At 32.6% G+C, this 19,414-nt stretch overlaps 1 protein-coding gene across 6 annotated transcripts in view; it reads left to right on the top strand.

Annotated features, from left to right (window-relative positions):
• Positions 1-19,414, top strand: part of PTBP3 (polypyrimidine tract binding protein 3) — an 88,941-nt gene that overhangs the window by 8,479 nt on the left and 61,048 nt on the right. For 4 of the 6 annotated variants that reach the window (XM_006906108.3, XM_025041566.1, XM_006906106.3 and 1 more), the window contains one exon: positions 18,464-18,545. In XM_006906108.3, coding sequence (XP_006906170.1) covers positions 18,515-18,545 — 31 coding nt within the window. In that variant the 5' untranslated portion in view covers positions 18,464-18,514. The remainder of the gene's footprint in view (positions 1-18,463; positions 18,546-19,414) is intronic. The other 2 variants (XM_006906107.3, XM_015599875.2) reach the window with 1 other exon arrangement.

Genomic DNA, 19,414 nt, shown 5'->3' with positions numbered 1-19,414 from the left:
GCAGTCTTTGTTAGCTGTATGTTTTTCTTAAATGCCTTTTTCAGGTTGAGAAAATTCTCTTCTATTTCTCATTTGCTGTTTTTTGGTAACATGAATGGGTTGTTGACTTTAGATCTTTCAAGGCATTTGTACATTTCAGCTAAGTTGTTATGGGCATAAGTTAACAATATTTAGTTATCTTTTTAATTTCTCTTGGATATGTAATTATTTCCATGTTTTCAGTACTCTGATATAGGTAATTCATGTTTTCTTTTTTTTCCTGATTGGCCTAGCTAGAGGCTTTCAATATATCTGATCTTTTTCAAAATTCAGTTTGGAGTTTTATTTTTTGTATTGGTTAACTCTTCTATTTTATAAATTTCATTATTATTTTCTTCTTTTTGTTTATGTTGGGTTTAATTTGTTTTTCTTGATTTGGGATTTTTTTTGGGAGGGGGTAGCAGCCTAAACCAACATTTATTAATTATTGTTAAGCTTAATCTCATATTTTCTGTGTGTTAGGAATCTGGGCATGGCACAGCTGGGTCCTCTGGCTCTGGAGCTCTCACCAGGCGCTATCAAAGTATTAGTAGGTGCTGCAGTCATCTTCTGAGGAAGAAATCTGCTTCCACCCCCACTTACCTGCTTGTTCTCAGGAGTCAGTTCCTCCTAGGCTGTTGAGCTGTGGAACTCACTTCCTCATTGGTTGTTGGCTGGAGGCTGCCCTCAATTCCTTGCCATGTTGGTCTCTTCATAGAGCAGCTTGCTTCAGCAACTTGCTATTACCAAGTAACCAAGAAAAGACAAAGTAAAATTTAGGCAGAAGTCGGTTCTTTGCAACCTAATCTCAGAGGTAGTATCCCATCACTTTTGGCTCTATTCTGTTGTTAGATGCAAGTCACTAGGTGCAGCCCACATTTAAGGGGAGGGAGTTACACCTGGGTGTGAAGTACTAGCTGTGGAGATTAGGGACCATGTTAGAAGTCTGCTTACCAGAAGAGAAATTGCCGGGTGGTAGGGGTAGTGCATATGTCAGGTTTACTAGATCCAGATTACTACTTAGTAGTGTATGAGAGTTAGTATTGCTACAAATTTGCACCAGCACTTAGTATTTTGCCTTAGGATAATCACTGAATGCTATAAATCTACCTTTAAGCATAGCTTTAGCTGCATCCTCAAAGTGTAATTGTTTTCTATTCATTTTTATTCAGAGTAGATTAAAGTAGAAGGAATGATATAATAGAAGTTTAAATGAGTGTACAAATTCCTTAAAAGACAGAAACTATCGGATAACCAAACTGACATGAGTTGGAAAGGATCCCTTCCTTTTTGAAGAGTTTGTGTGAAATTAGTTTTATTTCTACCCTTAAACATTTGGTAGAATTCATCAGTGTAGCTTTTTGTGGGTGCATTTTTTTTGTGGGAAGGTTTTTTAATTATGAATTCAGTTTTTTAAAAATAGGTATTGTACAATTCAGATTTTTAAATTTCTTTCACTGCATCCCACAAATTTTGATATGCTAGGTTTTTATTTTCACTTAGTTCAAAATACTTTCTACTCTTCCTATGATTTCTCTTTTGACCCATGATTTAAGTATGTGGTTTAATTTATAAATATTTTGAGATTTTCCAAATATCTTTGTTACTGTTTTGTTTTGTTTTGTTTTTTTTCTTAAATACTACTTGGATCAGAGAACATACTTTATATTATTTCAGTTTTTTTACATTTCCTGAGACTTGTTTTAAGGTCAAGTATATGACCTGCCTTTATGAATGTTCTATATATACTTGAAAAGAATGTACAGTTTATTTTCGGGGGGGGATGTAGGGTTGTATAAATGTCAATAGGATAAGCTGATTGAAAATTTAAGTCGTCTATATCCTGAAAATTTAAGTCTTCCATATCCTTAGTAGTTTTCTTTCTGTTTGTTCTGTTAATTACTGAAAGAAGAGAGGAATAATGAAATTTCCATCTATAATTGTGGATTTGTTATTTCTCTTTGCAATTCTATCAACTTTTGCTTTATGTATTTTGAAAGTCGGTTGTTAGATATATTCACTATTAAGAATGTTATTTTTTTTGATGAATCGACCTTTTTTTTTCATTTGCAGTGTACATCTTTGTCTCTAGTGGTAGTTGCAGTTGAAGCCCACTCTCTCTGATACTAATATAGTCATTCCAGTTTTCTTATGATTAGTATTTATATGATATATCTTTCTTGTTCTTTTCTTTTAATCTGTGGGATAGGTTAAAGAATGGATGTGCCAAAGGAACAACAAATAGCAAGTTGTAGGTTGTAATCAGCTTGAAGAACTAGATTTCAAAACAATGCCTTCTCTTGCTTTCTCTTTGCTCACTCTGATAAAAGTGAGCTGCTATGTTGTGAGCTACCTTATGGAGAGAACCATATACAGAGCAAATACTGCCAGCAACCACTTGAGTAAGCTGGAAGCGGATCCTCCATTTCTTCTATTGAGCCTTGAGGGGATTCTAGCCTGTTTAGAGACTCTGAGCCAGAGGCCCTAGCTAAGCCATGCCCAGGTTCCTGACTCACAGAAATTAAATTAAAAAAAAATACTTGTTTTTTTTTTTCAGCTGCTAAATTTCAGGGTAATTTGTTATGCATCCATATATAACTAAATCAACTACTTAACTCTAAATGGTGAATAAATATGGAAAAAGTAAATAATAAAATAGCTTATTAATATCCAAGTAAGATTATGTAAGTCCAAATATCTTTTGGTTGTAAATTACTATGCATATGACTTTTTTATATGACCACATTATCTCTCTAATAGCTTGCCATAGTTTATACATAGTTTGATTTTTCCTTTATAACAGTTTTCCTTTTTCTTAGTGTACTAATGCGGTGAATTTCATTGATATTTTTAAAATTTTTAAATTTTTAAATTTCAGTACATTCATGTACCACTTAATGTTTCAGACAACAGTGGACCACACATACAATCATAGTCCCATAAGATTATATTGGAGCTGAAATATTCCTATTGCCTAGTGACGTCATAGTACAACACATTACTCACTTGTTTATGGTGATGCTGGTATAAAGAAACCTGCCTTGCCGTTTTATAAAAGTATAGCACATACAGTTATGTACAGTACATATTATTTGATAATGATAATAAATGACTTACTGGTTTATGTATTTACTATTTATCATTATTTTAGAGTGTACTCTTTCTACTTATAAAAATAAAAGTTTGCTGTAAAACAGTATGGTGTATTAACACTGGCAGCCTCATACATTTATCTCATGTTTACCATGTCTCTTGGTTGCATCATTCTCTCTTGTGCTTGGTTTAATCTTGTTGTTTTGTACAGTAACATGCTGTACAGGTTTTTATCCTAGGAGCAATACACTATACCATATAGCCTGTGTGTGTAGTAGTCTGTACCATCTAGGTTTGTGTAAGTACACTCTGTGATGTTTAATGACACATTTCCCAGAACGTATCCTTGTTGTTAAGTGGCTCATGACTGTACAAACTTAGAAAAAGGTTGCAGAATAGTTCGAAATTTTTTATATAACCATTTAGTGGGTAGGTAACATTTGCGCAGTTTTTTTTATTATACCATATTTATTCATTTTCTCTCTATATTTTTTCTGTAGGTATACATCTATCTATCTGTCTATATATGTATATATACATTTTTGGTTCTCTTCTGAATCATCAATTGGTTAATGTGATTGTCAGCTAGGATTCTTCACTATTAAATGTCTGATTTTCCCTTCATAACAATAACTTGTCAGGAGATTCTTTAAAACTTCATTGACATATTACTTTACTGTATTTATTTTTAACCCATAAATACTTAAGTGTATTACCTAAAAAATGACATTTTCTTATATTACTGTAGTATAATTACCAAATCAGGAAATTAACATGAAATAGATCCTCAGTGATTCATCACTGACATTTCAAAAGAATATAGGCATGTTATTGTACAGGATGTTTGTCACTTTGAGTTTATCTGTTCCTTCATAACTATTTGGGTCATTTATTTTTGGCAGGAATACCACAGAATTGATGTTATGTTCTTCTAAGTGTATTGTATCAGAAGGCAAAGGATGTGCTTTGTCCTATTACTTGTAATATTAACTTTAATCACTTGGTTAAGGTTGTATTTAGCAGGTTTTTCACTGTAAATTTATGTGTTTCCCTTTGTAACTAATAAGTATTTGTGGAGTGATACTTTGAGACCCAGTTAATATCGTCTCTTCTATCTTCTGTTGATGGTTCTTGCCTGAATTAGTTGTTATAATGATAGTTGCAAAGTGGTGATTTTTCTAATTTTATTTTTGGCATCAAGATTACACTAGCCTCTTAAAATGAACTAAATAACTCTTCATTCTTTTGCTGTTTCATGGAACAATTTTCTTCTTGAAACTTTGGTTGATCTCAACTATAAGCCCATCTGAGCCACTGTTGGGAGTGGTGGGTGGGAGGTCTTTGTCTATTATTTCATTACCTTTAATTCTTACAGTTAAATCAAGTTCTCTGTTTCCTCTCATACTGATTTTGGGATTTTATATTTTTCTAAGAATACATTTGTTTCATCATTATTGATTTCATAAGTTTATTCTGCAGTTTATATTACTCATGTTAATTTTTAATTTCTATAGTCTTTAGTTATTTCTTCTTTTTTTATTCTGAATTGTTTGTTTCTTCTCCCTTGATCAGTTATGCCAGGGGCCCAGGTTATTAATGTTTTAAAAGAACTAGCTTTTGGTTGTTAATAATCTTTAGTTGATTTTTCAGTTCTCGATTTCATTTTCTAGTCTTAAATTTTCTTTCCTTCATGTTCATTTGGGTTTGAATTAGATAGTTAACTCTTATTTTCTAATTTTCTATTTCTTGATAAATGTATTTATAACTATAAATTTATCTTCAAGTTCTAAAGCTGGATCCTAAGATCTAAAGTTTTGGATTTTTGTTTGCATTTTCATTATATCTAAGTATTTTTACATTTTCCTTAATAATTTAAAAAAATTTTCTTTCAACTCAGGTGTTATTTAGTGGTTTTTAAAATCTAGTTTAGAAACATTAGCTACTCTTGTTCCTGTTTGTAATTTTATTGTAGTCTGTTTAATATATTCCTATGGATACTATTGAAACTTCTTTTATGAACAAATACAGGCGTTGACAGACTGTGACCCAAGGCCTAACTAAAGCTCAGTGCCATCGGTTTTTATACTAAAATGGTTTTTATACTTCTAAATGATTGGAAAAAATCAAAAGGTTGTTTGTGACAAGTGAAAAATAGATGAGATTTAAATCTCAGTGTCTATGAATAAAGCTTTATTGGAACACAGCCATGGTCGTTTATTTTCATATTGTCTGTAGTTGTTTTTCTGTAGTTGTGACAGAGACTGTATGGTTCACAAAGCCTAAGATACTATTTGTTCCTTTAGGATAGAGTTTGCCAACATGATACAATGTCTGTTTTTATAAACGTGTATTCTTAGCTGGATGTCTGGTTCTGCATTCAGTATATCTATTAGCTCAAGTTATTGATTGTATTTGTTTTTTTTCTGGTCGTTTTGTATGTTTGGTCCATTGGTTTCTATGAGGGATTGATTGCTATTTCAGCTCAACTGCTGATTTATCTTTTTTCTTTATACTTCATTATGGTAATGATCCGGAATTTAACTTGTGAATGTAATAGACATTCTCATTTTTTCCCGGTCTCAACTTTCTTTTCTTTTTTTTGGCAATATAAACTTCACCAGATATCTGATCACTTTTATTTTTTAATATCTCTTGCATCATCTTTTAATTTTGTTTTTCGATGATTTGAGTACTTTATTCCAAAAAATTTATAATATGTATCTTTGTGGCAAATCTGGTGAGGCTCTGTATCTCTGAAAATATTTTTAGGCAAGAACAGAATTTAAAAAGGCCTTCTTCCAATTTGTCCCCTCAGTGAGACTTTTGGGTCCTCAGTCGCAATGTGTAGCCACTCATCTCCATCACTCACCACATACCAGTTCAAGTTGTCCTTCAACTTTCTTAGGGTTTTTCTCTCCGTATTTTGGTTCCTGAAATCTACATCTCTCTCTAGCTTCTACAGTTTCTCTGTGGTTGATTTTGAAGATGGGAGTTAATAATTCATGCTAGTTTCAGACTTCAGATCAACCTATTTATTACTTAAATGTAGCAAGTATAAAGGACATTGGGTCAGACAACTCATGCTAGTTTCAGGGTTTAGACCCACCTGTAATTACCTAGTATGGTCAGTACGAAGGACTATCACCCAGATATGTTATTGTGAAATTTTAGAATTCTACGGATGAAGAAATGATTATGAAAGCTTCTAGGGAGGAGAAAAACAAGTCAGCTTTAAAGAAATGAATGTCAGACTGGCATCTTACCAGCCACACTGTGTTCTGGATGAAAATTGGACAGTGTTGATAATTTTCCTAGGAAAAATAATTTTTAACTCGGAATTCTTTACTCAGTCAAATAATTAATTATAAAGGTATAATTATAAAGATAGACTTCTCAGACATGCATGGACTTAGAAAGTTTACCCTTCTATCTACCACCATTTAGGTAAGTTATTTAAGGCTGTACTCCAGCAAAATGATAAACTTTTAAGGACAAAGAAAACAAGTTCAAGAAAACATTGAGCCAATCCAGAAGAAAAATGAAAAGAAGACTCAGGTTAACAGCTATTTAGATGGCCTAGAAAGCATTCTAGATGACTCAGGGGGAAAGGGGGTTTTAGGAAGGAGATCTTAGGAGGAAAAAGTGGGACTAGTGGAACGAATAGTGTCATGAAGGTTTGGGGGAAATTTCGATGTAATAAAGGAAAATAGTTTAAGGAAAATGAAGGCAGTTAAAAATGTCATGGTAAGCAGAAAATAATAATAATAATAATAATAATCACGGTCTAACTGTGAACCAAACTAGCATGTAGCATGTGATGTTAAGAAATTGTTAGAGTATAAAGAATCCGTTGATCTTGATTCTAGGAACAGCCTTTTTCAAGTGGTCCTATAGTTGTAGCATTAGACCTTAGAGTAAAAAGTGAAGCGTGGCAGGATTACATTTCCTTACATAGTCATAAAAATGTAAATGTTGTTTATTGATTTCCAACTTTGAGTCAACCTTTGGACAGGACACAAATGGACAAAGCCCAGAATGCTGTTGTAATAACCATATGTAATAACCATAAACAAAAATGAAGCTGGCAGAGTGAGGGAGGGAGAGAACAGATTACTAGCACTAATAGCTTTGTCTTTCAAAATGGAGACTCAAGAAGTAATGTCAGATTGATAAAATGAGCAATAAAAATTTAAGTATAATGTTTAAAGTTCAAAGACACTTATATAAGAATTAAAATTAATATCATATTTCATACATTGAGAGGACAGAAAAAAGAGGAAGTGTGAAAGATAACTTCTAAAGTTTTTACATTAAACTCACATTAAACAAACTTATTTTTAAAGTCAGTAACTCAAAAGTAGTGGTATAAGCATATTATTTCGGTTATAGGTACAACCATTAGAATAACTAAGATTGTTTAAAGATTGAGATATGGCTGGAGAGATTCGCTTTTACCATATAAACTCCTTTGTAATATTCTATTTGTTATAGTGCATGTATTTGATAAAAATGAAAATTAAATTCATTAATAAAAGTTGAAGTAATTCAACAAAAAATAAATTCAGCTGTCTATTTAGAGAACTCGTTCAGTGTTGTCCTCCTTCTTCTCCTTCAAAGATAACGATTTTATTAGTTTTGTCCTTACCCTTCTAGTACCTTTTTATGCAAGTAAAGGTAAATACACATATTTTTCTTCTAATATAAAAGCATATTTAGATGTACTATTCTACACTTTGAATTTTTTTTTTTTTTTTTACAAAATCATAGAGAATCTTCCTCAAGGTTCCCTCATTCTAATTTTTTAACAGCTGCTAAATATTTTGTGGGTCTACAAGTTATTAAGTTCTCTATTGATGGACTCTCATGTTATTTCCAGTATTGTGCTCTAACAAACAGTTCCTCATGGATAATCTTGTACATATGTCATTTCACGTGTACGCAGGTATGTCTGTGAAGTAGAGTCCAGACATGGGATTGCTATTATTATCAAAGGTTAAAGGTGTCTCTAGGTAAAGAATAACAGACAGTACTATTTTGCACAACCCAGTTCTTGCCAAGATTGTCCTATTGGACTTTTGAATTTTGCTTGTCTTATTAGTGAAAAATCTTATCTCATTTTAGTTGCATTTCTTTTATGAGTGAAGTAGAGCGTGTGTTTATATCTTTGAAGACTATTACTCATTTCTTTGGGAAGTTGGTTCTTGTCCTTTATTTTCTTTTGGCTCAGTCTTCTTTTTAGTTTCTAGAAGCCTTTTAAAAATTAGGGAGGTAAATCCTTTGTCTATAATGCATTGCAAATATTATCCCCATTGTACCATTTGATTTGCTTGTGAAACTTTCTGCCACAGACACTTCTGATATTTGGATAATTGGATTTATTAGTATTAGTGGTGGTGGTGGTGGTGGTGGTGGTGGTGATGATGGTGGTGATGGTGATGGTGGTGGTGGTGGTGGTGGTGGTGGTGGTAGTACTAGTAGTAGTAATGTAGTTCCAGATGTTGAGTCATAGGCCCTCCCATTCAGAGTTATAAAGGAATTCACTTAGGTTTTAATACTTGTATGATTATTTTTCACGTTCAGATCTTGATTCATTTGACATCTATTCTAGTGTTTGGTGTGAGGAGTGGAGTCAGCTTTTTTTTTTTTTCAAATGGCTTCTTGGTTGTCCAAATGCCATTTATTATAAAGTCCATTTCTCCACTGTAAGCTGATGATAATATGTCGGTACTTTAGCTGTTGCTAATTTAGTATCATGACCGTGGGTTATTCTGATTGTCAGTTAACCTGAGATAGAACACTAGGCAGAGGAGGAGGGAAACTTCCTTTTAAGTAATAAAAGCTGCTAAATCCTTTGTATTTTTGCATGTAATCCTCACAACACTATAAGGAAGATATTCGTATTTTTTTCCATTTCACATCCATTTCACATGTGGAAACTGAGGTACAAAGATACCAAATACCTAACTCATCCATCACATAGGAAGTAGTGGAACCAGGATTTGAATCCAGAGGGAGTGACTCCATAGCCTGTGATATTTAACCCATTTAACCCTACACCACCGTGCCATGTCTGATTTTGCAGAGACAGCTGGGAGCCTCCAGTTTTCCCCTCTTTCAAATCCATTGCTAATGCAGCAGCAGCAGCAGCAATGGCTGTGGAAATTGAACCTTACCAGAAGTGCGTCTGGGTTCTCTTGCCTTACCAGAGAACTGCAAGAAAAAGACTTGCTTGGCCATCTGGGCTTGGCAAGTGCAGAAAATAGTAAATGTAGCAGGCTGGAGACTGCTTTCCTTAGAAAGTCTGCTTACAACTTTACAAGGTTGGCCTTTGGTTGGTATACATTTTTTTACATTGATATGACTTGTCTTTAAATTGTAAGAGTGGCTCATTGTGCCTAGACTATGTAAATGGTACAGTTAACTCTTTCCGATAGTCTAGAATTTTGGTACGAGGCTTAGCAGAGGGTGTCTGTGTGACCAGCCTCCAGTAAAAACTTTGAGCAGTGAGTTTTTAATGACCTTCTCTGGTAGATAACATTCCACATGTGTTGTCAGAATTCCTTGCTGGAGGAATTAAGTGTGTCCTATGTGGCAGTACTGGGAGAGAACTCTTGAAAACTTGCACTTGGTTTCCTCCAGATTTTTCCTCAAATGCCTTTCACTTTTGTTGATTTTGCTTTGTATCCTTATACTGTAATAAGTCTTAAAACACAGCTATATGCCAAGTCCCATGAGTCCTTTTAGAGAATTAGAGCTTGTCTTTAGGCTAATTCTAGACACTGACACTAAAAAGTGATTTGGGTGGGCAGTAGAGTGTGTGTGTGTGTGTGTGTGTGTGTGTGCGCGCGCACGCACATATGAGTGGGGTAGACAGATGGAGAGAATGAATGAATGTATATCGAATTTGAGAGCTCTATAACTTTGGGCGGTTAGGAGCAACAGAAGCAGAGACTGACACCAGAGGAGAATTTCCTTTACATGCAGGGGAAATACTGGCAAATTACCTGGTTTATGCTCAGTCACTGTAGCAGACGGGAACTTCATTCAATAGCTAGGCTGCTAGTGATGACATGTTGGGGCAGTAGCATCAACAGTCAAGGAGCAGTAGTAGTAAATGGAGAGAATCAAACTTTTTAGACTCAGCTTACACTCCTGAGATTTTAGAATTTGTCATTCAAGAGAGGATTCCTGCTTAAGAAAATAAGACGTTTTCTGAGAAGTTATATAATAGTTTTGGGTGAAAAAAGAAATAGCCAAATGTATAACTTGTCATAGATTTTAGCACCTCTCTCAATTATTGATAGAATAAGTAGACAAAACAATATTCTGTTCACCAATACTGTTCTTGTCCCCTGCCTCCGATTAAAAAAATGCATTTTATCTCTATCTTGCTAGGTATCAGTATATAAGAAGTCCTTTTAAAAGGAAACTTTGCATATCAATTAGAATATTAGACCAATTTTGCAGAGTATCAAACCTGTGGTATTACTATAACTTAATACCCTAGGTCAAACAGGTGATAAGTGACGGGGCCTGGATGCAAACAAAGGTTTGTTTCCAGAGCCCATGCTCTGCTTTTTACAACATAGTATGTCTGTTGGCTTTAGGAAAATTAATATTCCGGACAATATTTGATTCATAAAGTTCTCTTACGTTTGGAAGTTGGTTTTTTAGGGCAGATATAGTATACCATTTTATTAGAATTAGAGATGGAAGTATAGCTTCCAGTATGCTAAAGCAGTAAACTATATTGGTAGTTTCCCTAAGATAAAAAGATTAGAATACAACCCTGTTTTTGTGATGCATTGAAATTTCATCTGTCAGGGCTTATAACCCTTCACTGTGAATGGTTATAAGCTCTTTCCTGAATTAAAGAAACATGGAAACTAGCCTAAGGTCATACAATGTAGCTAATATAAAATCCAGAAGTGCTTGCAGATTACTAAATAATGCAAAAGAAAATTTAAATTAAAAAAAATTTTTGTTAACATTTTGGGATGATAATATATTCAATAATAGTAAATTTTCATGAAATGTATTTGATTGAAAGACTCAGCTATGGAGGAGACAAATATTGGCAAAATTTCAAGTTCATTATTTTTCAAAATGAAAATAGCCCCTTTCTTTCTCATTGAGTAATATTTAAACATGACAAATACAAAAGAGAAAATAAATGCCAGATATAATCCCTTTTAACTTTTAGTTGAATTCGCTTTTAGACTTTTGCTTTTATGCTTATAGTCTATGTCATCTTTATTATTATTTTATTTTTACAAAAGTAGAAAATACATGTTATAACTATATATCACTTGTAATGTGAACAAGTGTTTTGTGAATTTATATCCAGGTTAATAAGTATATGGTGCTTTATAATTTTAATAACTACCTTGTATTTCATTGCACAGATATACTATAACTCACTTAACTAATCTTTTACTGTGAAAACAGTGGTTGATTAATATTTTGGCAGTTTAATATAGTGATTAAAAGCATAGACTCTGAAATTGGCCTACGTAAGTTTGAATCCTGACTCAAACTTTTTATTTGTAGTGTGATTTATGTAAGTTACTTAAATTCATTTGTGCCTTCATTTCCTCATTCGCAAAATATCAGACTTTCCGACTCTCTGTTATAAGAAATATAAAAAAGTGTTAAGTTTTATTTATGAATGTGAGAAGAGGGATGTTTCAGTGATTGGCTCAGGAAAGAAAAAACAAGCGTATATATATTTCAGAAAATAGTTGCCAATATTTAAGTATTACCACTAGGGCAATACATTTTTTAAGCATGATAACTAACCAAAACTGAGACCTTTGTTACTTTTATAGGACGTAGCTATGCTTTCCAGAATTCAGATGATCACAATATTCTTTTGTTAGAAATAGCATTTGTAAGCTGTTTTGTGACCAGAATTGTGTCATTTTCTATAGCCATAGTGGAAGAGAGAACATTTTCTTTATGGTTAGAGATCTTTCACAAGCAATTTATAAGGGCCTGTAGTTTGAAAGTTACACATTAATATTCTATTAGTTATCACCTTGATGAAAAAAAGCAGTTGAAAAAGGCTGAAAAGTTAAAATGCAGGAAAAAAAGAACTAGAATATTTTTGACACCTTAAATATATTCAGTTTTTGTCACAAATAAATTTTAAAAAATAGCACAGGTGTTGAAATAGGAAAGGCAATATTTGAGTCATTTCTCTATTACTAGCTGTGTGACTGTGGACAAGTCACTTTTCCTCTCTGCCTTGATTTCCCTATCCTCAAGGTGGCTTCTTTTCTATATCCTTAGTTATAGGACTTCTGTTCATTTAGTCTTCAAGTGGTTCTTCAGGTTGATCTATATTTTAGTTGCAGTTTTAATGCAGTCATGGGAGGAGGCAAGCACAGCATCCACCCACTCCACCATCTTGACTGGAACCCATAGAACTAGTATTTTTAACGAATAGGATATTAGACGTATTTTGAATCCACATTGGTCACCATAATAGTACTCAATGCCTAGAATTGTGTGAAGATTAGAGATATCATTGATTCTAAAGCATACTTTTTTTTTTTAATATATTAACATTTTTGACATAGGGGTGCATCTTAAAATTGATACTGTATTATCATTTAATTGGCAGCACTTTTTTTTCCTAGATGTTAGTTTAAGTTTTATGGGTCTGATTTTATAGAAGCTTCTTAGATTACATGAAATATGTATGATAAACCTCATAAAATAGTACATGGCACATAACTAAGCAATCACTAAGTATTAGTTATCCTTAGTTTGTGTATTTTGCTCTTGTAAAGAGTGATTACATACATATGTCTTTATATACAGTCCTAAAATAAAATGATGTCTAGATGTGGAATTAAATAGATCAAAGCGTTGGTATAAATTATTGAGAGGAGATTTGTTTATTAGACTGAGAAACAGGTATGTGTGGTGAAAAATAAACCATTTACCATAAAAATAAACTTAAATAAACCATTAATTTTACAGTTTACTCTTTGACTTATGTCAAATAGTCTCTCTGATGCTTAGTTTCTTTGAGGGATAATAATACCTACTTTGCAGAATTATGACAATTAGAAAATATGTATACAAATTTTAAAATGTGGACTGACTATAGGACGAAAATATTTTTACATTGAAGCCTATTTGGGACACCAGGACATCTTCGACTTCTTTCTTTTTGTCCCACCCCACATCTAATTCATTAGCAAACCTTTCTAAGTATATTCTAAATGCAGCCACTGTCCACAGTAACTGCTAGTCCCCTGGTCCCTCATCTGGATTATCATCATAGTTTCCTTGCTGGAGTCTGTGCTTCCCTCCTTGGGAAGGAATATTAACAGACTATTAACACAACAGCCAGAGTGATCCTTTAAGAAGTAAATCGGTTACGTCACTCTTCTATTACAAACTCTTTGTCCCTCATTTCACACAGTTAACATTTTTTAGAATGTCCTTCAAGGCCCCACATGTTGTGACATGCCCTCCCAATCTCTAATTGTTACCTCCTTGGCTCACTCCTTTTAGTCACAATTGCCTCCTCACTGTTTTCTAGAACATGTAAAGCATTCTATCTCAGTTTCTTCTGCCTTCAGCATTGCTCCTTCAGATATCTACATAGCTTATTTCTTATCTTCTTTAAGGCTTTGTTTAAATGTCACTTTCCCTTAAATTTTTCCTTGACCACCTATTTAAAATCCTAATTCTCCTCTTTATCCTTGGCTGCTCCTTATCCTACTTTTAAAAAAGCACTACTATCTATGGTCATGCCACCCTAAACAAGCCCCCACGTCTGATCTCGGAAGCTAAGCAGGGTCGGGCCTGGTTAATACTTGGATGAGAGACTACCTAGGAAGACCAAGTGCTGTAGGCGTAAAAAGTAAAAAATAAGGGATTGTAAACTGACAAGGTCCTTGCAGTCTGTGAGGTCAACCAATGGTTGCCTCACCTAAAAAAAATAAATAAATAGAAAATAAAAATAAATAAAAAAAACTTATGACTTTAAAACATACTACATAATTTTCATAATTTCAAAATTATTATTTTCTTTCTTTTGCAAGATTGTAAACTCCATAAAATAAGGGCAAGGGTTTTTGTCTGTTCACTGGGATTTTCTCCACAGGTTAAAGACCTGGCTCATAGTTTGGTGCTCAGTAAATATTTGTTGGATTTGTTGAATGAATGAATATTATTGCTATGACAAATATACAAATTGAATTCAATATGCTGTGCCTACATAGTAAGAACTAAATAAACATTCAGATAAATGGCATTTTGGTTAGATGTCATGAATTAGAAGGCTTTTGGAGGAATAATTTGCTAGTTATTAAAAAGTATTATTAATGTTTTATTGCAAAGATGCCTACAGAAAATGAAGACAATCAAAATAATTTTATTGAAATTGTGTCATAAATAGAGGATTTTAAATATTGCTACACTTATACATTTAAAGAATTTGCCCCATGTTTAACTACTACCCTCAACTGTCATAAAATCTCAACATTGGTAGCCTTGGAAAGGAAAGTGTTACTGATGAGCAATTCGGTCACTGTTCTTTATTTTTGGGAGTAACTGTTCTTTAGGAAATATGTTTAGGGATAATCACACTCCTTTAGTAGATGGAGTATTGATGTGGCTCAGCTTTTGTAGGGCTATGATCACCAAGTCATTTGTAAAGGTAGTTACCCTTAGCCTTTGGATTTTTAGATGTGTTTTGAGTAACAGGAAGCTGTGAAAAGTTGAATGTTAACAAAAAGCTAAATGTTTAAAAAAAAAACAACATATTTGGAGATATCATATACTGCCTCACAATTTGAAACCCTCACCGAATATTCAGTTTATTCCTTTATCTTTATAGTTATTCATTTTTTAAGCAAAAAAGTTTTGAACATAGTTTGCACCCAAAACATTTATAATAGGTCTGTGGAGGAGGATATAAAGGTGAATAATTAAGAGACCATAATCAACAAGTGTTTATAGGATGGTGAGAATCTACATAATATCACTTTTATTTCTGTGTATGGAAAAACATAGTAACAGAACAAGATTAACGTGAGTTTTCTGCTAGAAGTTTTATAAGGGGGACTGACTACCTTGGTTTCAAGGTAGGATGTGGATATTATTTTAATATTTAAGATTTTTTTATTTAAAAAAAAAAGTTCTAGGACCATAGAAAATTAAGAAGTTTTTTTGATAGCCTCTTTTTTTGTGTTCATAGTATCTTGATAGACTAAAACATGATCTCGTTCTTGAATTTCATGTCCATTTTAGGTATGATCTGAAGTTTAACCATAAGTTAATGGTTTATTTTCAGAATTTTCCTTACATGTTATTTTAGTGGCCATTTCTTAATTGTATGGATTGGCTTTTTTCATATTAATAATCTTACTTAATGCTAAATAAAACCACTTTCCATCAGATTTGATAATGAAACACTTTATTTGTGCTGCTTAATTATAGTATTCCTTTGGTTTGTTGGCCCTGTGTATTTAATTATTCTTCAGTAGGAGAGAGCTTCAATAATTGATACTTGAGTCAGTGAGGCTGATTGGTGTGTTGACTTAGCCAGAGAGCTAACAAGTCCACACAACAACTGCTACACTTGTGTAAATTTACTGTGTGTTTCTAAGGAGACCGTTGATCCAGTGTTGTAAATGCACCTCCACTACCCCTGTAATATCCTTATTATTTAGCTCATAAAACCTTTTTTATAATGTTAATCTGCTTACCTGTGGTACAGTCTTTTTTCTCTCCCTTTTTAACAGTTTCCTTCTTGATAATCTACAGTCACTCATCCAAGCAAGCTTTCCATTTATTAATATCTTCATTCTACTTATCTTTTATCCATCTCTTAAACCATAATCTCTTTATCACAGCAGTCAGACTTTATGAGAGAGAGACTCAATTTTACCTAGGTGTGCATTGCTCTTCCTTTACTATAATAGAGAATTACCTTTCAGATATTTAGTTTATAAGTATTATTTTCAAAAATACTTTTTGTTTTGTACCGAAGTAGTCTGTAATTATAGGTACTAAGTGTTCTCAGGAGAATTTATGTCTAGGAAAGAAAAGTTTTGTTTTTTAAAAGAAGAGAAATGTTTTAAGTAATACAGAACTAATTGTGTTTTTCTCATCTTTTCCAGTTTTACAAAGTAGTGTGACTCTTGGTATTTGAGCTTTATAATATAAAAAAACACTCTTTATTTTCCATAATTTGAAAATGAATTCTTGGGTGGAAAAAACTTGGCCAATAAATTGTGATTATTAGAATATTTTTTATGACTGCATTTTCAAATGTAAGCTTCTTTTGCTCTCTTCATCTTTTGTTTTTCATATCCTGAAATTATTAGGGTCAACAGTTACCAGTTTTTTTTAAGTATTTAACAATTATTTGGGAAATGTGTTATTTATTCTATCTGATGAATGATAAACCCCATCTCTGATGTAAAATAGTATTTCTAGATATGAAATTTTAAGATCAAATATTTTAATTTTCTTATGTAATAAGGCAATAAAAATAAAAACAGCCATACCAACCCTTTGTTTGCTACTGTAGGGTTTGTTTTATTTATGCATTATTTTAGGCATGTTCTTTTTTAAAAGCTCTATTACTTTCTGTTACTACCTATTATTATAATTCTAGTAGAATTATCACACTTAAATGGTTTATTTTGAAGATTCTGCAGTGTTCACCATTTCTTTGTTAAATGATAGTTTATATTGTGTGGATACATTAACTGTAACAGGATGTTGCATTAATTTATTTGAGATGCCATATAAATTAAATTAAAATTTCCAATTTTGTTTGTTTGAATATTAATCACATTTTAGATTAAATTTTTCTTTTACATTTAGAAGTCCAAATAGTAATCTAGAGGTTAAGAATAAAGTTTTTAAAAATCTGTTAAATGAATAATTCTGTTATACTTTCCTTATTGAGTTGTCTTTTCACCATGAGAGAAATTAAGCTAACTGCAAAGTTAGGGGACACAATCAACAAAAGACTATCCTCATTTCTGATACCAATTATGTTTTTCTCAGAGGTTTCCAAAACCACCGTCAGGTCCCATAATCTGTTAGAAGGACTTACAGAACTCACTGAAAGTTGTTATACTTATGGTTATTGTATTCAGCCTCCAATATCTTTATTTCAGATATTATTAAGAAGACCTACGCTTTAAGTGAGGCTGTATTTCTCATCTTTCTAGAAGTTAAGATTTTCAATTTTATTTCATCTTACAAGCTTACGTAATTCCATCCTCTGTCCCAAGTGTCCCTATAAACTAGTGAAAGAACCAAAGGGAATAATTTCTAGATGTGTAATACAGGAATTGGTTAAATAATTGTATTTCTGTCTTGCAAACACATTGGTAGTTTTTGCTTTTTTTCTGCAAAGACTAAAGTTGTTCCTTACAGAAGTGGTAATTATACCTAAACATTAAATATCTATTGTAGCACTGTTGCTTCTCTAATATTTGTAGGATAGTTTGGGGATTATGTTTCATAATCTAATAGATCAAAATATTTGTTCTTAAAAATTGACCTAAACAAACAGTAACATTTTAAATAAGTTGGTTTTAACTAATTGTCCTTCCTAAATGTAAATTTTTAAATCTTGATAATAGGTCTTAACAGTTATAATGAAAAAGCTTGTCTGACTTGTCTTTTGGCATTAACTCATCAGCTTTAGAATTGGTGAAAACTCTTAGCTGAGAATACATTACTTAAATAGTAGTCGTTTAAGAAACAGTACACATTAAAGACCATTTTGAAGATTAATGGATTAAAAAATCATTGAATATAAAGGACTTGGCCAGTATAGAAATAAGTCAGGATTTTTAGGGAGTGTTGCACAAAATATTTGCATGCAAATACATAAAATAATATTACATAAAAGGTCAGGAATTTTAGGAAATGTTGCACAAAATATTTGCATGCAAATACTTAAAAATATTATATAAACAATATACTTAATATATTAAATATACTTCAAATATAATTAATATACCAGATGTATTTAAAAATATACTATTAAAACAATGTCAGAATGCAACCCCTAAGTATGATTTCTGGCACTTCAAATGTAACATCTTGGAGGATTGAGTTTAATCAAAAAAGAGTGCAGAATTATGCTCCCAATTATGTGATGGCAGTTCTGTTTTTTAACAACTATCACATAGACGTGCAGTAATTTTTCCGTACCTTCCTTTAGCTTTTGTGATTCTTGAGGACTTCTCCTTAAACGCCTTGATATTCAGATGAAGTAATATTAACTTCTAATATTTTTAGTAGTAAATGTGGATCATTATCTGAGACTCGTTTTATTTAACAGAATATTTCTCTTCCTTTTCAGCGGGGATCTGATGAGCTTCTTTCTTCTGGCATCATTAACGGACCTTTTACCATGAACAGTTCTACTCCTGCAGGTGTGTATGGTGAGTTTTCATTTTTTCAAAATAAATTTATTGTCATAAAGTTCATATACATGAAATTGATTTACCGCTCTCTTAAATTTTAAGGATTTATTTGGATCTAATTCCATAATTTCTTTTTCAGTCGATGTTCTGTATGTTACACAATTGTGTTGAAACTATCAATAAGCTAGTGACCCTGAACAATTGAGGAAAAGAGCTAGATAAACTCTTGTGTTGAATGATGATAGATTTAGAATAGAAGTATTAAAATTTTAAGGTGACATGTTTTTTAAAAATTGAAACATAATTCACATTCCATAAGGTACCACATGATTTTAAATAGTTTTGAAATTTGGAGACTTTAAAACAAATTGTAGAAGAGTAATACTGGAGGGGGAGAGTAAGCAGTTAAGAGGCTGCTGCGCTATAGGGTATCCTACAAGGGATGGTAATTTGTACTATAGCGGTAGCAGTTGTGATGAAGAGAATTAGAGAACTTACAGAAGGTGAAATTGATAGTATTGGTGAACACTGTTTGGTGATTAATGTTTGAATGAGAGATTCCATTGATAATTTCCAGATTTTGGACTTGGATAATTAGATAGATGGTGGTACCACTCATTTATATTAGAAAATATAGGAAGAACAGAGTTGGACAACACGGCAGGTTCAGATTTTTACGTACGAGTTTGAGTTCCTGTGGAACATCCAGATAGAAGTGTCACATAGACAGTAGGTTCTTTTGGTCTCAACAACATGAGAGAAATTTGGATGTGAATATCATACAGAGCTGAAGCCATGAGAGTGAAGAGTCTCAGAAAAAGTGAGATTTTTATACAGATGTTTTTGGAGTCACAGGCAGTTGACCTCACTTTCTAGACCCTAGAGCT

This window comes from Pteropus alecto, unplaced genomic scaffold (assembly GCF_000325575.1).
Source record: "Pteropus alecto unplaced genomic scaffold, ASM32557v1 scaffold111, whole genome shotgun sequence".
NCBI classification, from domain to species: domain Eukaryota; kingdom Metazoa; phylum Chordata; class Mammalia; order Chiroptera; family Pteropodidae; genus Pteropus; species Pteropus alecto.
Note: the sequence above shows the minus strand (reverse complement) of the source record. Positions and strands in the feature narration are given on the sequence as shown.